Source organism: Coturnix japonica, chromosome 2 (assembly GCF_001577835.2).
Source record: "Coturnix japonica isolate 7356 chromosome 2, Coturnix japonica 2.1, whole genome shotgun sequence".
In the NCBI taxonomy this organism is placed as follows: domain Eukaryota; kingdom Metazoa; phylum Chordata; class Aves; order Galliformes; family Phasianidae; genus Coturnix; species Coturnix japonica.
Window position 1 is genome coordinate 11,593,699 of NC_029517.1, and position 25,778 is coordinate 11,619,476.

The 25,778-nt window shown below is 38.0% G+C and overlaps 1 protein-coding gene across 3 annotated transcripts in view; it reads right to left on the bottom strand.

The window, feature by feature from the left end:
• Nucleotides 1–4,221: 4,221 nt before the first annotated feature.
• The window catches only part of CCNY (cyclin Y), a 109,415-nt gene continuing 87,858 nt past the window's right edge, over nucleotides 4,222–25,778 (bottom strand). For all 3 annotated transcript variants that reach the window (XM_015853102.2, XM_015853103.2, XM_015853104.1), the window contains 5 exons: nucleotides 25,033–25,090; nucleotides 24,817–24,936; nucleotides 15,810–15,976; nucleotides 12,277–12,439; nucleotides 4,222–7,240 (listed from right to left, as the gene is read on the bottom strand). In XM_015853102.2, coding sequence (XP_015708588.1) covers nucleotides 7,124–7,240; nucleotides 12,277–12,439; nucleotides 15,810–15,976; nucleotides 24,817–24,936; nucleotides 25,033–25,090 — 625 coding nt within the window. In that variant the 3' untranslated portion in view covers nucleotides 4,222–7,123. The remainder of the gene's footprint in view (nucleotides 7,241–12,276; nucleotides 12,440–15,809; nucleotides 15,977–24,816; nucleotides 24,937–25,032; nucleotides 25,091–25,778) is intronic.

Consider the following 25,778-nt stretch of genomic DNA (forward strand, 5'->3'; position numbering starts at 1 on the left):
GGTCAGAGTATCCACAACTTCATGTCATACATAGTGACAAGAAGGTGTGGGAGAGGGATTCAGGTGACCGCAAAAGAAAGTGAGCTGCCCTGCCTGGCACACATCCACAGGGCACCTCTTCCAGCAGCACAAAGAAGTGTGAGGATGGGGAACTGTGGCAGGGTGACTGAAGGTGACTGTATTTCATGGCTGATCATTTTAGGAAACAAAACTCATATTGTTGTCTGTGTTACTGAACACTGATACTGCTCCTTCCTTCACTGTGGACAGATGGATATAAGTACATGGTCACTGAAAGTAGGCACAGAATCCCAGCACTGGCACCAGGGGATAAAGGCTACACAAGCACAAAAGTGAAAGAGGGGAGTTGTAAAGAGAAACGTGATGTTTTCCCCTCCATTTCACACACAAAGCTCAGGAATCTCTGCAGGCAGCTCTGAGCGGGGATATCTGCACATGACGAAATGTCTTCTCCAAATGTAACCCATTTCTATGCAGAAGTCGAAAGGTTCATCCTTTTAAATCTCAACTATGTCTTAAAAATATGCTTCTAAACAACCAAAAAGTTCTATCTTGTATGTAATAAAACCTTTACCAAATGAGGTGGTTTGGGTTTTGTTTGTTTGTTTGGCCTAGAAATGCTGTATACATTTATCCCTTTGTTTCACAACATGAGCCACTGATCTTCAGCTACATTTTAATAATAATGAAGAAATAATTTAGAATTTCTCTTAGCTGGAAAATAATAGATTTCTTGCACTACTGTCAGGATGGACAAAATGCTTCTGTACACACAGCACTTACAGGAAAGGAGTTTTTGAACCTGGTCTTGATTTCACTGTGTCTTCATTTGACCTTAATTGGTGACCTGCTAATAGCCTGTTGTTTAAAGTGGCTGTGTAGAAAATGGTTTAAATGAATTGTATATAGGCCAACCACCACAATAATGGGAAAAAACAAACTACCAGTTCAGGAGGTGAAGTTGTTCTCCTCAAAGCTCTGCTTCACAACACACACCTATCTGCTGTTTCCATTGTTCCTGCTTTGTTTTCTCCCAAAGAGCCTTGTTAATAATCATTGCTAATGAACTCTGAATGCTCTGGGCAGGACAGGAGGAAATCTCCTGTTAAATGGTGATAGCATTCATATTTAATGTAATATAGCAAGCAGGATTTTCATTTTGAAGAGAAAGACATCACATCCCTCAGTGTGATGGCATGATCCTTGGTGAAGGATCTTATTTAAACTCTTACCATAATCCAAAAAGAGTAACACGGATCCAAATCCATGTTCCAGACCTGTGGCTCTGTGATTCAAGATACAACACAGTGGGGAACAATTCCAAAAACAGGCTCTTGTATCACTGCATTTACCTACTCTTAGCAAGCTGAAGAGCCCAGACAAATGTGCTCTTCAGGGGAGCAAAGAACAGGTTCAAATGATACTTCAAATAATGCTTTTCCCATTACCAGATACTATAAAAACTCCTTATCTAACACAGTTAATACCAAAAATAGCTGCCTACACACAATGAAATTGTCAAGGAGAATTCATATTACATCTGAAATTAAATGGAAAAACTGAGATTGCACGTCAACACTGACACAGATGTAAATGCTGTAGTTCTAATGCAGGATATTCAAGACTTTTAGATGTTGCTCAATACAACGTGGTCTTCCTTCTCCTAGGATTCATGGCAATACAATCTGCACATCCTGTGCACTTTTAAGCTGTACCCCTCAATCTGCTTCCCCAAGAAATCTATCATCATCAAGCTACTCAAAGTATCATTAACATCTTTAGTTAGTAACACTGCAGGAGATGCAAATATATTTATCCTTTTATTTCCTTATTTAAACTACCTACACACCTAATTCTGCCTTCTAACCTTTCTGGCTCTCCAATTTCCATCTTGTTGACCTCTCTGGTTTCTACAGAAGAATGCTTAGTGTGCCTGAAAGACATGAAACACAAGTGTACGACCACAGGATCATCAAGATCATTTAAATAGGAGGCAGCAAGTACATCACAGCCGCCAGTCACTAACATGCTGCTTACATACAGAATAACTTGAACTGATGTTTAAAGGGCACAAAGAGAAGAATTAACTCTAGACTCAAAGTGTGCCACAGAATGTCTTACACAGAAGGAGATCTCTTACTCTAATGCCTAGAGCATGCAATGTTACCTACATCTTCACCCACCTTTGAAGCAGGCGCTTCACTGCCATTTCCAAGGGGGACAAGTGCAAGATCGTCTACCTATAAAATTCTACTGCCTTAGTTACCATAGCACACACACACAAAAAAAGGATGTTCAGGAACTGTGTGGTGTAAGTACATTGATCAAAGCAGGAAGTTCAACAAGTGCAATTTCTGACATTTTGTTGTTATTTGTTGCTCTCAATTGGCAGAAGCCATCTACATCTTCACAGCTGATTCTGCCCAGTGGCTTGAGTGAGCTTTACAAAGTCTTCACAGAGAAACTGGACAACTCATCCAGGAAACATAAGTACATTGCCACCTATCAGCACAGCAAGTAGCATGCTTAGCATGTCATTGCCAAAGTATTCCCAACTGAAAAGCAGTTTAAAGTTGCCCCAATAATGCTGAAGCATATGAGATATGATGCAACAGGCACACACAGAAAAAGCCTCCCTGCTTTACATCAAATTGCATCAGACCAAATTGCATCAGACTCAAAAAGAAATGCGAGAGGAACAGCCTATTCATACCACTCTGCCACTGTTGCTTTCTTGGCTTTACTTTTCTAACTGTGTTTCTGGGATTTCCCAGTCACTTCTTGGAGATTCTTAAAAGATGATTGAGAAAAGCAGGTTCACATACAACAAAACTATCATTATCATCAGCTGCTCTTCTTAATCTTCTTTCCTTTTTTAAAGCATTTCCTCCTATCAGCAGCTGTTACTTATCTTCTATCAGTACCTGCAAACTAAGGCAACTCCAACTCCCACCAGTTCTGCAGTTTTCTCAAGATGCATTTCAGTTGGCGAGAAGAAAAAGCAAACAGAAGAAAGATATTTGCTGCACACTTGAGGCGTAGCTACTAACATTTCTTTATAGATCTAGGTCACAATCACAGAGATAACTGTTCGAACTTGTGTTGTCTTCTCAGAACTCAGAACGTGTCAGAGATACTAAACGGACACTCCAGTGCAGAGGTAGGCAGATGTTTTCAAGAACTATGGATTCAAATCAAAAAGATAAAAGTCAGATTACAGAAGTGTGTTTGAAACAGTAGTGAAAAAGAGCTAAAAGCCAGGTTGAGTAAATTCTTTAAATATACCACAGAACAGCAGAGCACTACATAGTCTGCAACGGATGTGCAGCGCTCCAATTAGTAATTCCAACATGTCAAAGGAAAACGCAGTGCTCATTATCAGCAAAGGATGGCTGTAAATAATTCGTTGCTTCAGCTGCTAAAGCTTTGTGTTTTTTTTTCTGTTCTGTCATTTCAATTCCTCCGTCCCCTCCCACAGACTGCTATTTTTACATATAGCCAACACTCCCAGATGTCACTTTGTCATCTGCCACCAATACACTGTCACCCTTTTCTGATGAGACTTCAGCTCCTTCTAATCTTTAGTTTGTATCTAAGGTTTGCTGTGTTAACGAAGCTGGGAAACAGAAAAAAGAGGTGTTAAAAAACAAAGCTTGAACTAAGACTTCAGAAACACTTAAGCAGGTCTCTCATCAAGCGTTTACGAGATAAACTCAGCTAAGTACTATAAGGTAAATGGAGCTATACATGCTGGTCTTTTCCTCTCTCTCACAAAAAGACTGAAAAGCAAATTAAAATATACATATAGTTGTTGAAAAGGACCCCATTATACTGCTATTGGATTTTGCATCATCAAATGTGCATCATTCAAAAGACTGATAGGGCTTATCAAAGGGGAAAATGTTTTTTGTCATTTTACTTTTTTCTGCACTTTATCACTCCAACATTCTCAGTCCCAAAAGCATCCGTGGGAATGAAGTACAAAGCTGACAAGAAAAAAATAAACATGAAATGAAATAGAAACAAGTCTTCAGATGCAGAGAGGAATCAGGGAAACATCTCCGGTCTGCAGAGGGGTGCATGAATAAAAAGTCTTACAAGAAACCTTCTTTAAGTATTTATCCAGTTGTCAATGCATAAGCAACAAACCCAATGCCCCACAGGCTCAACACAGGAAAATAATTCATTAAGACAATGACATGTGGAGGGACAGGTTTATTACATCACCTACACCTTTTTGTTTCTGAGCAGGTGACCAAAGCAATAGTGAAAACCTTCATCCAGAAAATATTTACAGCAAATTTTGTTTTGGGTTCTGAAAGGAAAACCACACTTTACTTGTGCTGTCAATGAAAATGCTGTCTGGTTCACCCCCCTTCTCAAACCTTGGGTGACTCTAATCTTGCAATGGCATTTTCCATATTGTAACGCTTAAAAAAACTCCACTAAACACAACATAATCCTAAATAATAATTCATTTTTTAATTACATGGTATAGAATACCTTGCAAACCAAAGACACTTATTCAGATTTCCTGACAGGTACTGGCTGCTGTCTTTTTGGCAAACTTGGAACAAACCAGAAGGAAAAGCAAAGAATCCCTTTATAACAATGAGGGAAAGAAACATCCATTTAAGTGCAGAGGATTCATATGGTAAAACTTAAAGAAAAAATCCACACTTACAGCAGATTTTTTTTTTTTAATTCTTAGTGCAAGAAACATAACCAAGTTAATCACAGAATCAGGACTAATTAAGAATATGGAAAATTCTCCTATACAGAGGTAGAGTCCAGTGCACAAGGCTAAAACGATATTCAATAGTCTAAACAAGACTGAGCCAGGTTTTACGGAATCCACTTTTTAAAGTATCAGACTGTATGTACATACATACAATAAATAGACTATACAATCTTTAAAGTAGTTTAATAAACTTCACAAAAATTATAGAAGATGCATTGAGATCTTTACATCATCCAAAGTTCATATCTCTATCGCCCAGAAATGGATAAAACCAATATACCTGATATCAAGTTAAATGGAAAATAGTTTAGCAAAATGTTGATAAATCAAAATATTTTACATATTTTAAAGCCTAAATTTATGCTTAGAAAGGATGAGTTTCAAATGCTTTGAAAATGTTCCTTTTGATATCATCTGTAAAGAGGTTTCAAATGCTTTGATTGGCATTCGTATCATTATACTTTCCTTACATTCCATGTTCAAGGGAAAAATGGACTTGGAGACTCACAGTTCTGAAGTATTGGCACAACAACGATGAGAATCATATATTTTCAAGGTCCAAAGGACATCAGGCGAATTTACGGTCAAAACCTTCATGTCACAAACCACACAGATCACATTAGAAGGTTAACAGAAACTGCTTGGTATCACTACTTCAATCCTGCCAGTGCCTCTCCACCTGGAGGCATCTGACCTGCCCTGCACTGAAGTGAAGCGTGCTTCTCTGGGCCCCTAGGTTTGCTACAAGCCCATAGGGCTTAATAAAAGCAAATATGGAATCTTTACAGTTTACCACAGTAGTGCATATATCAGGGAAGTCTGCTGCCACCCGTTTCAGTGACAGTCACAAATAAAGGATTTCAGGGAACTGAGAAATTTCATCCACACCTTTCTAAACCGTGCACAAAAAATAATAAAAAAATAAAATAAAATAAAAGAGAAATAATCACCCTTGGGCACTATGAAATGAATATGCATATATTGACAAATTATCTTCAATAAAAGCTTCTTATAAATCCCAAGGGGGCAACAGCCACAGTAGGAAGGAACTACTAAGAACAACAGAACAGCTTAATAATTAGAGTTGAAAATTATGTTCACGGTTTGGTTATTTTTAATTTCTGTAAGTGCCTACACTGAAAAAATAGGAGGGTTTAGATTTCAGCTTCAAAACCAAACCTACTTGTGAGAAGTACCTTGTTAATATACGTAATTCTGCTCTTCTACAGGCCTTCTCAGTGGAACTTTTAACATTATTTTCTTTATACAAACAGACTTACTTTGTTTTAAAGTAAACACATACAAATTGATAATATTGCTTGCAACAATGGACCCGGAGGTGAAGGAATGAACTATTCGGGCCATACAACGGAAATCTGTCTCTAAATGAATTCTGCTAAACTTCTAATGCTAAGAAAATCTGCAAAAAGGATCACAAGACCTGTTGCAAATTTCATAGATTTGGCCCAAGTCTTTTAACTACCATCATCTGAACACTTTAACAACTGTATCTTTGTATCGAGGAAAAATAATTGATTCAGAGAACTTAGGAAGGCACACGCACGCAAGTATACTATAAATAAAACACATCATGAAATTACAAACGATCTTCTGATCCCTGTACACACTTTTGGTTCAGCACTATGGTCAAGTTCTCTCTTTTGAAATACAACAGAAGGCATAAGAGAAATATAACGTATGCATAATAATTATGAAGAATAATGCTAATAACAGCTTACAGAGAAAAGTGCAGTGGAAAAAAAAAAACAACACTATTTATTCAGGGGCTTGTGCTACTGTAAATACAGACTTGGTATTTGCTGCTGTGCAAGGGGAAGAATTTTTCCTGGGAAGCAGCAATGAGGAATGGAAAAATAAAAATTTAGAAAGATATTAAGAGAAACCTTGAAGATGGAACTCTCCCAACGTCACTCCTCTAGTGCACAGCCATCTGACTACACGGCTCATTTTCATGCCGCCGTTTCTCTTCAAAAGCACAGCACGTTGAAAAATGGCACAGTTCTGAAACAGTTTTTCTGCCTCTACTACATTTTTGTTTCTTCTTCCAAGCACCCGATTTGCTGTTTCCTCGTAGAAAGAGTAAAGCTGTTACTGAAAGTGAGAAAGAAATTGTCGCCCATCTTCTCTCCCAAACACCAGCTTCTCCACTTCAGCTCCTGCCAGGTACTTTACTCATGTGCTACACAATGGGGAGGCACTGTAAAGGCAGCTTGACAGATTTAAAAATTAAAAAAAAAATAATAAATCAGAAGTCTTTTTCTCCCCCCCCCCAAAAAAAAAAGAAACAAACATCTGGATGGATGAAACAGTACGTCCGTAGGAATATTCCAGTCTCCTCTGTTAGGAGATAATAGCAGGAGACCATCTAACCACAGTCAGATTGTCAGCACTGACTGACCGTTTCTTGGCAGATTTCCTGAAGTCCTTGTATTTATCTTCACACAAGCGGGAAATGGCCTGTAACGCGAAAGAAGGAAGAGACCTCAATTGCACTGCCCACAGCTGTTAAAGGTAGATTTTTGCATATAGACAATATTATAAACTGGCATTTAATTAAACCAAACATATGAAGAACTTGTCCCCAAATCTTACTTGTTTCATTATCCTTATGGTAATCAACACATTTCCACTATACTGCCCACCATACTCACTTTTGAAGGACTCAGCAAGCATTTTCCAAGTCTTTACTGCCTAACTGTGGCAAACCCAATCAAGACAGTTGGAGAGTAACCCATATAGAGCACTTCACTTGGCAACAAAATGTAGAGATCTTCATAGAAATTATATTTGGACAGTTCAGAAAGAGGATGGTTTGTATTTCCTTGTTTTGGATTTCCTTTAGAGATGAGCAGCCTGTCACAGGACTTGCCCTGCTTTGCTAATAGGGCTGATGTTTGCCTGCATTTCCAAAGAACCTGCAGGAGATGGTGATTTTTATGCAAGCTGCTGTCTTAAGGGCTGCTAAAATGAAGCGTCTCTCAGAATCAGGATAATTTTATTTGCATTAAAAATACACAGAAATGTCATGAGAATATCTTTTGAAGAAAGAGACAAAGATTACTGAGACTTACTGACATTGAGGCTAACGTTTTATGTTTGTACTGCTTTTAGCCAAGTTTAAAACAAACCTTTATTACGTGCCTTTTATATCTCAACCCTGTAAGCATTCATATGGTTAGGACAGGCTATGGTTTGCATCAGTGAAGATGTTAAATCTGGCATTTAAACACACAGAGCTGCAGAGAAAGGTCATCCCAAGGAGCGTTCAAGGTCAACTCAGAAAATGAGATGAACTAAAACAGTATTTCCATTTACTCTGGAATGCTTTTAAGTGGTGTCTTAAGAAGGGATGTTTAACAAAAAGCACTGCACAAATAAAAACACCACAAGTGTTTGATTATAAAAGAAGGCAATATAAATACACAGTCTGACTCCACCATGCATCATGCTTTTTCTTAACCTTTACTTCAACAGCTCAGCAAGTCAAAAGAGTCCTAACGTCCCAACTGTCCAGCAAAGATCAGTGGCAGGTATGGCAGAAACACACAGCTCCTGCCCTGGGAACAAGCTCATCTAATTCTATGGGTAAGTCAGCCACAAAACATGACTAAATTAAATTAAAACAAACAAGCAAGCAAGCAAACAAAAACCACCAAGAAACCAGCTGCTATTTTGTAGTTGGAAACTGAATTTCCTTTTGCTATAGCCATTCTTGAAAAGTTTGCTTTTTTAGTGCACATGAAGAAAACAGAGTAAAATAACACAACTATTCTTCTTGCTTTGTAGCCCATTACTTAACTCACTTAAAACTGCTCAATAATATTTTATATAATTTAACAAGAAACTCAATGAACTAGGAAAGTTTATGCAATTCAATTGGATTTAAAATCCAATGGATGAAAAGAACTGAATCATAAAATAACGTGCAGGGACATGAGGTTTGCAGAGCTGGAGGTCAGCTTCTTTTGGCTGCCAAACCAGTCTTTTATTTTAGGTATTAAATAGAAATAGTAATCACTATAAAAATCACTACAAAACTACATGTAAAATAGGAAAATATTCCTGTTCTGGCACTCGCTCAGAGAAAACAAAATTTGGCTTGGAAGTGGTACTCAATATTTGGCAGCTCCGATCCTTGGTGATTATTCATATGGATGTAAAACACTGACTGCAGTTTAAAGCAATCCTGTACCTAATGGTGCCAGTTCATTTGCAAATAATTTACAAAATAGACAGTTGAAGCCTATTTGAAAATTCACGAAGTCTTTGAAAAGTCACTGAAGTGTCTTGTAACATAGGGGAAAACATGACAAAAGTGGAAAACTGTAATTACTTACTTTGTCTGTCAGTTAAGATAAATGTATGTAGGTTACAACACCTCTCTGTCATCTGATGTATCTATTACTTTTAACACCAGAGGAAACTAATTTCTGCCTGTTGCAAGGTGTCTTTCTTTTCTCCCGTGAAATTAAAACAAAGTATTATTAAAACCAGCAACAGCAATCAATTATGTGGAATTTTGTTCCCTCTGTGAGATACTCTGCATAGCTCTGAAGGAGATTTTTATCACTGGTAAGAGTTGGGGGGGATGAGGAGATGGGGGGAATGGCAACAGAGGATACATTTTGGCTGCATGCACACTGCTGGAGTGCTGGCTATAGATTCACCATTGGAAATGCACGAATGCACTCAGCCTTGAGTGCTGTGGTACACTCCAAAATGGGCAAACCAGAGAGAATGTAGAGAGGCAGAAATAAGTCTGGTTGGAATATGTAAAAAAAAAACAAACAGATGTCTGAAAGCTGTGATGATGGGGGTTCTCCTGACTGCATGGAGAATGGAAAGAAGAATCGTCAGGTCAGGACAGACAAAAGAAGTCAAGGAAGTTTTGCTTTTTAGCTACAAGGTTCTTAGCACACAGGACATGCAGGTCTGCCATCAGTCACTGTGAGAGTGGGAAGCTGGAGGGTAGAATGACACTTCTCAGCCCATTTCTTACAATTTTCTCTCCTCTTTTTAGTCTGATTGATCTACAGAATAGTACCTTTTTAGGGTCAAGAACATACAGCACACAGTAGTTGAAAGAGTTCTTTCTCAAGCACTATCCTAATAATAAAAAGCTGAGACAACACACAGTCCATTCAACTGAGAGTGCACTAAAAACTGCTCTTACAAAATCTAGTCTGGAAATGAGCAAAGTGCCAAGATCACAAGCAGAAATAGGGTAGGTACGTTTTGTGGACTTATCAGAAGAGCAGAATCTGACTCATATCTAGTACAGTACATGGGAGAAAAGCCAGGTGCAAGAGTAGGAAATTACAACATAGTGGCTTGAGGCTGGATATCTGACAATCTTCTTGGCAGAAGAATCTCCCATGTTAGAAACTAATTTCTCGGGAGAAGAAACAGAAGCCTTGCATTGGATACAATTAGAAGGAAGGAGAAAACACAGTACAAAATATGCTGTTCTGAACAAGGAGCACTGGCTGGCTGATTTAATGAAATGTTATTTGCTGTTTTTAACTTGAAAGATTTCATACTATGTGTGTGTGTGTCTGGAAGGGATGAGGAGAGGGGCGCAGGAAAGAAGGTCATGAAAATATTTCCTGACTGCTAGGTAGACTGGTACAACAAACTCAGGATGCTTTCAGGCCACACTGCATTCACTTTATCATTGAAAAGACAAAGCTGCTTCTTCGTATCAGTTGTGGGAACATTAAACAAAAAAAAACATCCCCTACAAAAGCTCCAGACAGAACTATCAGTTTTAAAGTGTTATAACCTCTCTTGGCATATCCAATTTGATGGATCTTGTCCAGCATTTCCATTTGACAAGGAACAGCGATCACTAGCCTCGTCCTTGGGACTCTTTTGGTGTGTTTTTTGTCACTGGTAGGTCAACTTATTGGTATTTACAAAAATAGCAACACAGATTCTGCCATGAGAGATCTAATGTTCCTGCTTCAGATACTGAACATGACTGTAAAATGCAAACATGTCAATTGCCAGTAAATAAGTTGCCTGAAATCTCAGAACTAAGCAAAGTCTTTTCAATTTACTAGACATGGCAAATCATTTCAGTGCACACGTACATTTGCTATCAGTCTGTAACCTTTGATCACAGACTGCAGCTTTTGTCTCAGTTCCAGAAATAGAGAACTCTGGACTGAAAAGTGCATGATAGACTTTGAAAATTGTTGCAGATGCATTCTGATAACTCCTGGCAAGCTACACTGAGCTGTGCTCAAGGAATTAGGCTATACATTACGCTGTCAGCTCTTTCAAGGGTACATGAAATACATCCAATATCACCAGGGAACAAGGCAGTTCCCACCACGTTCCCTTCCTTCTGGCCACAGAAGAGAGGTAAGGAGCTGGCACCAGGTGAAGTCTCACAGCAGAGACTCTTCCTCTTACCTACAGCCATCCCCCTTGGCTAGCAAGCTTATTTCAGAGCTGCCTTGTGCTAAAAGTACAAACCAACTCACCTTAGCAGAGTTTTTAGTTGCGTGGACTTAATTCAAAAATATTCCATTAGTTCTTTTTAAATATGCATTCTCTTTATCATAGTATCATAGTATCACAGTCTCGTGCGGGTTGGAAGGGACCTTAGAGATCATCGAGTCCAACCCCCGGGATTCGAGCCTTCTGTGTAGCAGAGCGGCACTTCAAAGTTAGTTAGTCCAGAATAATGACCAGTATTCTCTTAATATTTACTGCTATTTTCTTCTAAGGTTTCAGGAGTTGTCTTCATTACCTTCACTTCTAACTCAGACAGGTTTGAGAAAATCTGTGTGCTAAATTCTCTTCCAAAAGTAATATACTTAATTACAAATGCATGTGATGGTGGTAATTATCAAGATCTAGCATCTAATAACTCAGCACACCACTTCTGATGTCAATCACAATGATTTTTTATGTTTTATTACTGTGACTCTTTAACAAATAAAATCTGATGCAAATTTACACCTCACTTCATATACAGAATTAACTTATCTTCTTATTAGAGCTATCTGAGAAATTTGGAGGGAATATTTAGAAATAGAATAAGACACTCCAATTCAGGAATTCATAATGACCTGAATTTCACAGGTACATCTGACATAGTGGTTTTATGCACATGGTGCATTCAGGTCTTCTAAGTATTCCCCCAGTAATGATGTGTGCTCATTCCTGTCTCATTACTGAGAATAACACTGCTGAGACAGCAGAATTGGATTCATGTGAAATTAGAATGGAAAGAAATGGAAAGCAAGGCAAAATATGAAGTAAACTGGGCCAGAAAGTTGTTTCCATACCCATGAACACCTAAAGCACAAGGTAAAACCAACAAACAAACAAAAAAAAAACAACTCAGTTATGGATACTGGGCACTTTCTAACATTACGTGGAAATATATGGGAAGAGATGGGTTGGGAAGGGAGAAATACTCCAACAACTCCAAATGATTATATAGATTCATCTCTGGGCAATATAAAAAACTACTGTCTTACCTCAAGTTTATACGCCCTATCCCTGCTGAGGGGCTCCAAAGGAAAACTCAGGTTATTTGCTTCTGCCAGAGAGCGCAAATCAAAATAATACTTGGCATAAACACTGGAGGGAACATTAATATTGAACTGCAACAGCTCCAGAAACTGGCGTTCCAGCTCATTCCTGTAGAGAGAAGATAAATGTGAAAACATTTTTCAGCCTGTGCATCCTGAATGTAATTTACTTTAAATTGCAAATGCTAGTAACCAAGTTCATTTCGCATTCCTGACAGATGCAATTATCCAAGTCTAAATTTTGAACTAGTCTACCAAGTTCTATGAGCATACACGCTCTGGTGAGGAATATTAAAGTTGCTGCACCTTGCAGCTGCTACTGCTGTGCTAATCAAACCTAAACCCAAACTTTTGCCAGCAGAAGAGACCCTTTAGTTAAGCGAGCAAAGCTAGGAGAAGACTAAAGCCAGGGAAATGAAGTTCTTGTAGTTTCTGCCGTGCCTCCACTAGGTGGATCTGCAGACACAGCTATGCCAACACAAAGTACAGACATGCCCTAAATTTGTCAGACAGCTCTCAGAGATGTTGCAAATTATCCTAACATACAAATGACTGGACAAGTTGTTTATTCTCTCTTGGCTTTCATAATAAATCACTTAAAACTAGACATGGGAAATCTGATTTCTTCAGCGTACCATTTGTCTGGGCTTATGAGCTGAATACAGCAATTTTTCTCTACTATTTGCAAGAAAAATTCACCTTCAGTACCTCAAAAAATATGTTTTTCAAAAGAATGGATAGGAGCAGCCCTATAGTAACTAAATATCCTACACAATACATACATTGGGGCACTTGATATACTTAAAATAATGATTTCAAGATACCAGAAACAACAAATAGAGTAAATTTTGCAGAAGAGTATGATGATTCCTAAAGCTCAGAAAATTATGTATGATGTTCTGTAAGATAAGTTCATGCTTAATGATTGACATTAGTTTAAGATTTAGGTGTAGAGTTTTCCTTGCCTTATTAATATAAATAATGAAAGCCCTCACTTGGTACAGACCAAGTCACATGACAACTGTAAATAAATAGTGATAATCATCACGTCAGAGATAGGAGGAAGGAAATGTTTGGAAAAACTGGCAGTTGGAAGAGAAACATCCTTAGATCAACAAGCACCCAACTCTTCGCATTGGGAAGCATTCGCAAGGAGCTCCAAACACAAAGCTCACAAAACAGACCATCAAGTTCCATACTGAAAGAGAGCCTGTGCTCCCTAAAGGCTGCTGGCTCTGTCCTCTGTTTTAAAGACTCTGTGTTTCTAACTTTAAGGACAAGGACTCATCACTGGCCTGTTTAGAGGGCATTGAGCTCTCTACAAGAAAGAGGGCTGGTGGTAGCACATGAGACCAGGTCTGCCATTGGAGTCATGCTTTTATCCTGCTAATGTGCAACTTCTAACAGCAGCATCACCATGTGTGTTTGTCAAAAGCAAAACTCTTTTTTTTTGGTCCATTCCCTCTCATATAATCTCAGTATGTCCCTTAACCTGCCTTCCAAAAATGCCCTGAGATTCAGCAATTTCAAAGCTTGTATTTATAACCATACTTGATTAATACCGTCATATCGCACAGTCAAACCTGCCAGCATTTGCTTCAACCTGTTCAAAGCTCTACTTTACCCAGTATTTCACCTTCAAACACACTGTACAAGTGCTGAGATTTGCATTGAAGAAGGAGTTAATGGAAAAAGAACCTTATTCACGAAGTACGCAAATAGTCAAGAAAGCATTACCAAATTGTTCTGTATGCCACAGAAACTGAAATGCTATTATGTACATTTCTGATGTCTGGTTTGAAATGACAGTTTTCCCCAAAAATAATGAGGCTTATCCACAGCACACCGTAGCAATGAAGGGTTTATGTTTCTTACTCTTGTGCAGGAAGTAAAGATCTTATTACAAACTATTTGTTAGTGCAAATCTAGAGATAACTTTTCCAATATACAAGAAATGAGAGCTATTCAGTTTCTAAGCATCTTACCTAGAAGTGTATGACATGCTGCATTTTAAGCAGTCAGCTGTCTCCCAGCTTTGAACCCTTTCCTTACAGATCATTTTTAGACTAGCTATAAAGTAGATTCTTAGTAGCTTTGATTTAGAGCAGCTGTAGCAGAAATGCTTCATCTTCACTGCATTGAGAGTGCAAACAGATTCAAAAACTACACTGTCTAAATAAACATTTTTTTCTTGTTTACTTCCCCCTTCTTTTCTCTCCACTTAACAGAGTGTAGCCACAACATAAACACAAAACAAACAGAAATGTAAATAAATATAAATAGTATTCTGCCACAGTAAATGCATTTCAGTGACTACAATTATGATGTAACTGAGTTAAAGTAGAAACAGGTCTACATATTTTTTATTAGAAACACCTCTCCCTGTTTAAAAGAGCTTAGAAACACAGAGGTACTGTACTAAAACCATCTCTTTAATCATTCTACTGTCACTAGTGCTTATGAAAATGGGAGTGTAGGTGTAGATTCACACTATCACTCTCTGAATGCACTACTCTGTGACCTGTTTAGGAATGTGGCCTCACAAATGTGATCCCAGCACCATAATTCCAGCTTCTGCCATTCTATCACCATTCTCTTGTGCACATTAACTCAGATAAGAACAACTGTGAGCTGGTGCACGGTATGTGACTCGGCCCTGAATGTTATGAAATTCAGGCACTTCACCAAATACAGGTAATACCAACTAACCAACCAACCACGAGTACTTGATTATTTAATGGAATAAACATTCATTTTAGTATTTGTAACCACTGAGATCTTAAGTATATTTACTCTTATCACTGTACCTTTTATTTCTGTTCCAATATACTTTTAAAACGACTGGGAAGTATCTAGCCACATACTGCAACTCTGTATGTGCCACCATAATACATTTCTGAAGAATGCCATTGTGTAAAAATAAAAGAAGGGAAAGTTATCGAAATGAATTTTCTCTTTGCAAGTTAAAATATATACTTATATTAACCTTGCAAACAAATTCAGCAGGATATGGAAAAAAGAGTATTTGAATAATGACAGAAATATGTGAGTGATCATTTAATGGTTGAGTAGTGGCAGCTGTAAGTGCGTGGCTGTCTACAAGTTTTCATAATCAGAACAAATCTTCTTGTGTTACACATTGTTCTACTGTCTGTGCAGAGAACTGACATTACTGTAAAGGTAGCTGAACTGAAGATAAGCGGGCTCATCTTATGTCTTTTTGTGTGTGGCTTTTTTTTTCCGTCAAGTCATGACTTTCAATGTTCTGCAAGTTCACTGAGTGTGAACATCCAGCAGTAAAATACAGTTTAACATAAACAACAACAAAACTATGTACATAACTGTCCAGTGGACCTCGTGCCACATATATCAGCATCCACCAGATCTAGATACAATGCAGACACACAACCTTTATAACATTTATAACTTCCCCCCTCACACACACAGACCATGGACAAAGACGAACACACTGGACTCACATGTCTTCAACTGTGATATCTTTCAGGATCTGGCAGTAATCCACATTCCAAACAGCCTGATCATCCCACACTTTAGACGCCAGCAGAATAGCACCCAGTACAATTCGCTTCCAGTTTGCTGGACAAATATCTATCTCTGCATAAGTTAGAAGTCTTTCAAGATATACCTGTGGAAACACGTGAAAATCAAGACTTTTTCATTTCTACTTAATAGCAGAAAAATATTAAGAAAACTATTCTAATAAACCCATGTCATGGTTTTGTAATTTTGCAATTTTGCTATCAGTATTCCACATCATAACCCATTACAGCAGTTTCAAAACAATAATCTGATCTAAAGAAAGTTCTTTCATAAAAGCTGTAGGTTTAATGGATACATGTATGCCAAGATCAAGACTGGATATGGTAAATTCATGTTTTAGTTGACCTCTGCTTTCTGACCACAAAGCAGAAACAAAACTGTTAATTTTCTAACCGTATTTATTGCTAACATATTTGTACATCTGAATGAATTCAAATGAGAGTTTAAATAAATTATTAAAATAATAACATAAATAAAATGCCAACTAATAATGTGGAAGGCAAGCACACGCTACCAATTGTAGTTATTAGCTATCATACAAACAACCACGGCTCTAATTCCCAGACAGTTATCAGATATGGCATCATGTCATGTAGGTCCCCTCTAGGGAACCTGTGCAAAATATCACTAACTTGACTGGCAAGAGCATCAAAGTCCCTAGAAATAAACAAATGGTCACTGCAACACAAGGATTCAAGACGGAAACTCAGAAAAATGTGTGCGAGTGGGTGAGGTGAGAACAGCACTGGAGACTCAAAAGACACACTTCTTTAAGGAGTGCTCCAGAAATACATACAAAAACCACAGAAACAAAAAGCTCAGTAAAAAGGCAGCAAATGCATCTCAGCAGAGCCTGACTACTTGATGGGTCAGTTCCAAAGGCTGCCCTATGCTTCTTAGGCAGCCCGTGTAAACCCCTTACTGTTAATACAAACATACTTGTTGAACTTAGTAAGCAAAACTGCTCCTTGAATTATGAGCTAACAATTCCTGGAATTGTCCCAGGTAAGTGGAATGCTTGTTTAAAGCAAAACTAACACAGGGAGCCTTATAAGTAGGAAGTGCTGCAGTACCACACCACTCAAATTAGGGCAATGGAAATTAACTTCATTTGCTTTACAGCAATGTTCAACTTGACCCCTTACTGTAATTGCAAGCCCCGTAAATTTCACCTTTCGAGGTCATCTTGCAGAAACACTTGCAGAAGTTTACTGAAGTCCTCAGATAGCGTGAGAATTCAGCATAAGTGCAGGACTAGTCTCCAATGATGTTTATGATATCCTAACAGTTAAGTTCTTCAACTTTCACCCAAACCCCTCAGGTACAGTCACCGTCCTCCTTACAGCCCTCTGCTCTAGCTGCAGGTCAGGGGGAAGCAGATGGCTCTGCAGACAGCAAACCTCAGGCAAAGAAAAGTATGGAACGTACATTGGCTTCTACCCTACCCAGGTAGGGTACATTTGTGAAAGCAGTAAAGGCACAGACAAGCTCTCTTTCCTACACACACAAGAAAGCTCACTGTGACAAAAGGAACTCCACTCCCAACCCAAAGAAGGAGGGTTAAAGCCTGCTGCATACTCAGTAGCCTACATTAATTCAGGACTGCTGCTTCTGGCTGCTGCAAAGATGTGCTGAATCAGTACAGACTTTTGGAGAACGGCCAGGTGGCTCTCAGCCCATTTGAAGAAGGCTGGTGGGCGATCAGTCACTGCTGCTCAATCCCAAACAAATGCGTGGCTGGTGGGAGAGCACCACCTGCTTTGCTGGCAGAAGCAAGTGAGTCTTCCTGTGTGCAGGCAGACACACTCCACATCAAGTATAAAAAAAATATATATATCTCTGGAAACATTGATCCTGTTATGCTAAGTGCGATACATGGAAACGCCACTTGCATTCACCTTAGTTACGCAATGAAGTCTACACATTAACATCTTAAACACAGGGGCTCATTTTCATAAACATGGGGTGTGAATCACAGACCAGGGATTCTGAGTTTACTCCATGGTTTAATATGTATTTGTGTGTTGTGATGAATATCACTCAATGTTCAAAAGCAAAAGATCTAGATTTTCCTTATGACCAGCTGCTATGAGGCCACACAACAAAGCTGAGTTTTAAAAGCCCGCTGTGGAAAAGAACATTGCAACTCCTGACTCAGGTTGGCAGTAGAAATTTATGTATACACTGAAATATTAAAAAGCTCATAAGGCAACATGAAAAACTTTTACTAAGAGAGTTCAAAAGCCTCATTTCATCTCTGGATTATTTCAGCAGGTATTTCTTTACAGAAACAGAACTGATAATAAATAGAGATTTTAGAATCAAGAAGAAATATGTTTTTAAAAAATCCATGATTTGCCTTCACCCACTTCTAACAGTTGGATTCACACTTAGGAATGCATCTAAACCTCAAAACAGATTGAAGCTGTAAGTTTTCTGTATCATTCATACTTTGCTGTGCTTCTTCTCAAAGTGAGCTTTGGTGAGCAGCGCTTCCCTGAGCGCTTCTAAATATCTGAAAGCTGAATTCCAAAAAGACAACAGATTAATTCTGCCTTAATCCAACCCCACGTTCTCCTCAAATAGTTTAATAGCTTCCAAGAGCCATCTTCACAGCACCTATCATCATTCACTGTTCTGTGACTGTGTGTTTTCAGATTTATGCAGAGCGATAACAACAGTATTTAAATGATTAAGTTTTCTGATGGGACACAAAGAGAAACTCTCATTGGTTCCAGTCAACTAACATACTGTCCTGAATTTCCTCAGTTTGCAAAGAACAAGTATAAGCAACACCAACAACACTAAAAGCTTCAATACTAATTTGTCACATATTTAATTTCCTAGTTGAAATGAAAGCACAGTTCTGAGCTGGAAAATACAGGCATTGGCCCACCAATACATTTCCATTAAAAACTCTGTACCCAAAGAGTATAACGCCTCCATTATAAATTTACTGTGTTTGAAATGAAACATGCATTTTATGCAATTGTGAGCCCCCATACAGCTCTCCATGGACAGCACTTGCACCTCAGTAGAGACAGCGTAATAACTCACGCACATTTCAGGAGATAACCTGCACAGAGTTAAGAGTTCAGAAAAGCATTCTTTAATTCTTACTTTTCAGCTTCCCATAAATTTCCACCAGTATTTTGCAATGATTGACCTTTGAGCTTGTAATGGCAGTAAATGCTCATTTAATCATGAGTGAAATCAATTAGACAATTTGCCTTTGTTAAGAATTCATTTATCTGAATTAATGAGAATTTATTTCTTCTAATTAAATAAAGTTACCACTCTGCAGGTAAAGTTATTCCCAAATTGGCTCAGACTCTGGAGAGGTTCTTTAGCTTAGATGCAGCACCACAGGCATGTAATCAAATGGCTTCCAAAACAATTTCAGGTCCAGATGAGGTATAGATCTGATGCGTTTCTACTCATATCTTGAGTTAATTGATCTTCTGGACTTGAAATTACTCCATTCTGAGTTAGTCTGGATGCCTTTGATCTTCATTCCCAATATTTGGACATTCAATAGCATGATAGAGAACCATTTAGGCCTACGTTACCAACTGAAGGCCTGGAGGCTTTTTTCTCTAGAAACAGAACTGCAAAATGGCACAAGGCTAACCAGATTGGCAAGCACATCCACGCTGCAGCAGTGATATGGCTTCAGCAGGACCTCTGCTGAGCCACACCTATTCCCTGGGGTAATTATGTGCAGTTGGGTGAATCCAACCTGGTCTTTTCCATAGTAACAATCTCAGAATCCAGTGCTGTTCCAGATATGTGGGATGTCCCACCTCCCTGTGATTCTGGATACCAGACAGCTGGTTACACAACATGCCAACTAACAGCATGTAAATTCATTTGAAGAAACTGAAAACTAAAGACTGCATTGAGGAGTTCAGTTATAGGGTGAAGCAGTATTTCATTTTGTCCACCTCAGAGGACATAACATCATATTTTGTCTATTATGCCATATTCTCAATTAGGAAGTCAAGTTAAAATACTTGAGGTGTATTTCTCTTTCTTCCCTACTCAGGAGGATATATGCCGAAAATGAAAGTGTCAAATCAACTCATTTCAATGTTTCATAATCCAAAGGCACATTCAAGTTTTACTAAAATCTTAGTATGGGATTCTTTTCAAAGTTTTGTTTTTCTTTGTTACTTAATTTTGGAACTGCTTCACATAAACCTCCAATATCCCACTGAAATCCCTTACCACACTGGAGCCGCAGTTTAAGGACCACAAATCCTGTAATTCTTTATTATTTTTTTTCCCCATTTCATAAAACAATGTAATGTTTTCTTATTATTTGTGAAGGTTTTGTGATTTTTATCTTCAGAGAAATTCAGAACTCAGCTGGTCAGTCCTTGCACAACCTCATTCAGCTGGCCATGCTCAGAGCAGAGGCTGGAACAGATGAGACCTTGAGAGTTCCTTCCAACCTAAATCGTTCCGTGATTCTGCTGTATGAAATATTGGAGTTTCCTGTGGTGTAACACAGAGGTCAGAAGATGCTCGTTCTCTTTATGTATGAGTCTTGGCAATCACCAAATAAGGTCACCAGTGTTTGTGGAAGAATTCAGAATTTTGAGGCAGCAGCAACAGTGCAATATGACCTTTTCTCATACTTTTTTTTTTTTTTTTTTTTATCACTTTCTGTCAAACTCTATTTTACCAGTAAAACTTTAATAGCTTTAATCAATACTGACACATAGAAGACTAAGTTCCCGGTATTTTAAGTTCCATAATTGAAAATCTACAAATTAACATGTGTTTGCAACAACCTGGTTTCCTCACTCTCATTTAAACTCGTTCACAACCTCACTAGATAACTTACATTAGTAGTTGCAGAAGGAAAGAATAAGTTAAGACATTTTCTATTTCATAACATCATAAAGAAGTAAATACACTGCCATGTCTTTTTAATGAGCAAACTTCAGAATGTCACAATGCCTTGAAACTAAAAATAGATCCATGTGAAAAAAAAAAATCATAATTGATGGTGGACCCCATATAGTCAAATTATGGTTCTAAATCCAGTCACTAAATTGCCATATGTTCTACATTTCCCTAACACGACTCTCCAGAAATAACTGTGCTTTCAATTGCCCAGCTGGGCATTTAAAATGTTCTATAAAGATCTGCTACCATCCATTTGGTGGAAAAGGACATCAAATCATCACCATCCTTGCAGTTTCATCCAATTTTCATTTTTGAGACCAAATGTTGAAACATAATAATGAGTGTAGTCGTAAAACTCTGAACATGCAAGTAACTGAAAAGTAGCATTGAAGATATTTGTAAGAAGCAATAATGGAACTGAGAGCAAAGGTTCACCCCTTTTGTGATGATGTTTTCTTTAAACCAGTAACTCATTCTTGCTTCATTAAATAAAACATGCAAAAGTGATCCTTTATCAGCACTTAAAAGCAAAAATATTCCAGAGAAAGGAAACAACTAAGGGCTTCCTCCTTCCCTCCAAATAAACAAAAAAGAAAATTATTCTCAAATACTACAATTCTTATCACATAGTTCAGCAATATTAGTTCAAAAATATTCTCTCTCTGCATAGTTGCTAAAAAAAAAATAAAAAAAAAAAATGACTGGAGAGTACAATAAGAACCAGCAACATCTGGCTGGATTAATTAAATCCCTGTTTTTCATAAGGAGAATTTACTCTTACGTACTTCAATTTTCAAATTTCCCAATATCAAATCCCTTCAGTGACAGTATGAACTCTGCAATGCATTTCAAAACACTCTTCTCTGAACTTTGCAGAAGTAATTCCAATCACGTATTGAATGAATTTAGACATCATCATGTCTGTGCTGAGTCTATAGAGTATTTACCTATGCAAAATGTAACTTCTCTGAAACTGTTATGCATGCTGAAGTTTCTCTAGTGACTTAGACTTGACCTACTTGCACAAAACTCACAAAGTCATGTGAAGACAAAGCAGAAAACATGGACCATTCTCTTCAGGTCTATTTAACAAAAATGTATTGTTTTCGCAGAACAGAACAGCAAAGAGCAAATACTCAGTTCTCCTGACACATGAACACTATTGTTTTTGTGTTGGTATCGATAATGTTCCTATTCACATTTTTCTTTGTTATCTAATTAATCTACTAATGTAAGAGCAAGGAGATTTTGCAGACAACTGGCATTTCTCAGTCTTAGCAAAGATGGGAATACTCTGCATCAGGGAAAAGCAAAGGTTTTCTCCCAGTCAGGTCACAGAGTCCAGTTCAGCTGTTCAATGGGAAAAATCTTTTTTTACAAGACAAAAATAAGCAACAGAAGTAATTATTAAGCTAATATTATTCTCAAGGTATTATTTTATAAATAAATAACGTGAATTAATATTTAATTGTTTCAACCTGAGATTTTAATTTTTCACCTATCAATATGGGAAACCTCTTGGCAGCTCTGAAGGCTGTGTGAAAATTAAATCTTTTGTTTAATTATAAATTGGCTTTGCTGTAACAGCGAGACTTTAATTGAAATATTTTAATTAAGTGCTTAAGGCAATATGATGCTGACTTTTTTTTTTGCTGGAGAATAGCTTATCTAATGGTCTAGAGTATCACATTCACCCTGCTCCTATGCTGCATACAGACTGCTATATAGCCAGTTCTAACTGCTCCTTCTGCCTGGCTAATGGCATACAAGAAGACAACAAGTGCATCCAACTACTCTTCTTAGTTTATGTTAATAATTTGGGTAGTCTAGGTAGTAAAGGAAAATGGAGGTTAGGACTGCTTAAAAATAATTAGAGTGAAATAGAATAGCTGTAGCATCTAGTTCAGAATGTATCGTGATCTCCACAGTTATACCTCCTACCTCCTGGCAGCTCTCCCCCAAGGAACAAGTGACAGACCAGGGTATCATGTTGCTTTCTAATGCATGACCAGACTATGGCAAAACACAGGCTTCAGCAGTGAGTGCAGTTCCTTCCTTCTCCAATCAGGATATCACAATTAATAACATTTGGAGGATTCATAAATAGCACTATCAACACTATTAAGATATCGGAAATGCCGTGGGGAAGAGGGGATTGATTGCTTTCTAGCCAACTAATTTCTACATCTGAACATTTCAGAAACAATATGATCTGTCTCTGAGGCCTCTTCTGATGATGATAACTAATAAAGAAATGGGATCTAAAAGAACAGAGGAAACAGACCAACAAGAACAAAATTTCATACCTGCAAAATTCTCCAGCTTTCTGGGAAGAGTGGTCAGGCAGTTACTACTATCTCGAAAACATGGGTAACAATAGCAGAACAGTAATGTTGACCACCTACCCCAAATTGCCTGCAAATATCTGCATGGCAACTTGGAGAATCAGATTGTAAGACAACATACCAGGTATCGGTGTTAGGTAAAAAACACTAAGCCATTTAAAGTTCCAAGTGCTAACAAGTACAGAAACTGCAGTATGACAAAGAAGTTAAAAACATTTGTATCTAATTGCAATCATAGCAAAAGCAGTACCTCACAAGGAAGCCACATGAGAAACAGAAGAGGCAAGGAAATACTTACAAATGAGAAATACTCAAACATGCTCATGAGTAAAGATTTGTGGCTAAGAATTTTCCATGCATTGCAAAGACAGGAAGATACTGTTATTTAAAAAAAGAAAAAAAAAAAGCCCTCTTCCTTTCTACTAAAGAGTGCCCTCATTGATCAAATAACCTGAGATCAAATAACAGATAATTACAACAAGGCTTCACTGCATTTGACAGTAGATTAATTAAATTATACAAGAAAATACTGATTCACACAACATAACTTGCCTCCAGCAGAAAACACTCAGGAAGGAAAAGAAGGGCAAGTACTTAGAGCAGTTATGTAAGAGACAGACAAAATGTCATTTCAGAAAACAAGTAACGGGTAGGTCAACTAACTAGGTAGAGCAATACTTCAGAATGCAAGGGTGGAGCACCGTGGGGTGTTTCTTGCCCTATTTCCCTCAGATTCCTGTTCATTTTGACTGTCTAAGGGGAGAAAATCCTGACAACTAATTTCTTGCTCCTGGCTTCTAAGATTAACAGAGAAAAGGAATAGGTCTTGCTTTCAAAATTCATGTTCTCAAATTTCACCTTGTACTATCTAAACTACACAAAAAAGCTATTATGAAACCACATGTTGTATTTGTGAAAAGCACATTTCATTGCAGTATTTCTGTGGCTAAAATTGTGCCTGAAAGCTGAAGAGATTTGACAGGATATAAATTTCAGGAAAATGAAGGAATTCTCAGCTGGTAGAGATCACTTTAGCTCCTTTAATCCACATAGCTATGCTGATCCACACCAGCTGAAAATCTGAGCCTTTTTTGTATTATGCTATTTTTAAGTAGCTAAACTTTAGCCTTGAGCACAATTGTTCCACTCAATGCAGTCCTGAAAGACAAGTACAGCAAAAGTAAAAAAAAAGGAGCCATCACTAACATGTTTCAGTCACCAACCAAATCCTTCATCTGTCCACCAATTCTTATTAGTGCTATTAGATTACCTACAGCTGTCCCCCGACTCTCTGTTGGGAATTACAGCAATACACAGTAAACCCCCCAAAGTGGAAGGATTTCTGCTTTTAACATTCCCTCCTGTCCTGACTGCTTTTGCCACCTGTGCTTTCCATTAGCCACCCTGGTGGCCTGTAATGCTATAGCTCCGTGAGGGCAAGACGAAGCCCCAGCTTTTGTGTCACGCGTTATCCAATCTTTTCTTTGATCAGTTACTCTTCCCATGAAAATAAACTGCAGTATCTCTTCCCATCAAGAAATTCCTTTGGTCTCCATGGTGAGAAAAATTCCCCTGGCAACACCTCCATCTATTAAATCATGCAAAGCAAGCTTTGGGAACAAAACTGAATCTGCTAGATAGCTGATGTCATCTCGCAGACACTCACCAGGGTGACAATGGCACATTCAGCAGTCAGTTGAGCAGCACTGAACAGCGTCCGAACAAAGCGGTAAATCTGTTTCTGCTCTGGATCGTGTTTGTCATAATCTGGTGGCACTTCGGATTTCTAAGGAAGAAATACTTTCAAATAAGTGGCTGAAACAAAACGAAGCGGACACAGAGGCAGTTCACACAAAAAGGAAGAAGAGATGAATGAACTTACCGAAAGGGGATGAAGGTTTTCATCAAAAATATCTAAGAGCATTCTGCCGTCTGTATCCCTAGAAAGCATTAAAACCAAAGTAGAGTCATTATCAGAACACAAAATCAAGCAGCTCACAGATGCAAGAGTATCATTAAAGCTCCAATACTACCCATGCTGTGAGGTACTTCGAAATGCTGCAGAAATGTAACTTTGGACACACTCCATCATAAAGCTCACATGAAATCCATATTATAAAATATACAACAATTTTCAACATTTCAACACCCAAGTACAAAAAGCTTTTGCACTCTCTACTGCAGGCTTTTTTTCACAACCCAAGGATGTACTATGATAAACTTCTAACATAACAAAATCAACTCAGCTCACTCTTCCTTTCTTAACTTCATCTTGTTGATCCTCACCTCATCTCTTAACTAATTTCTCCTCCTCCTTTACTGTCAAGGCCAAGAACATTTGCAAATACATGACACTACTGTTTACACTTATACCTTCTTTAATATATATGCACTTTAATTTTGTTTCTTTGGAAGATCTTATGCTATTAATGATTTCTTAAAGCAGAAAGTTTACAAAAAAAACCTAAAAATATCAAAATAATATTCGTAATCCTTGACTTAATTCATGATTTCTCTCATATCTCTGTTGTTCAAGGTCAACATGAAAGAGGATGCAACTTCACCTCTAGCATCCAGAAAGCAAGATACAATTTCTGCTGTGTGTAACCTTAACAAGAATGCTGACAA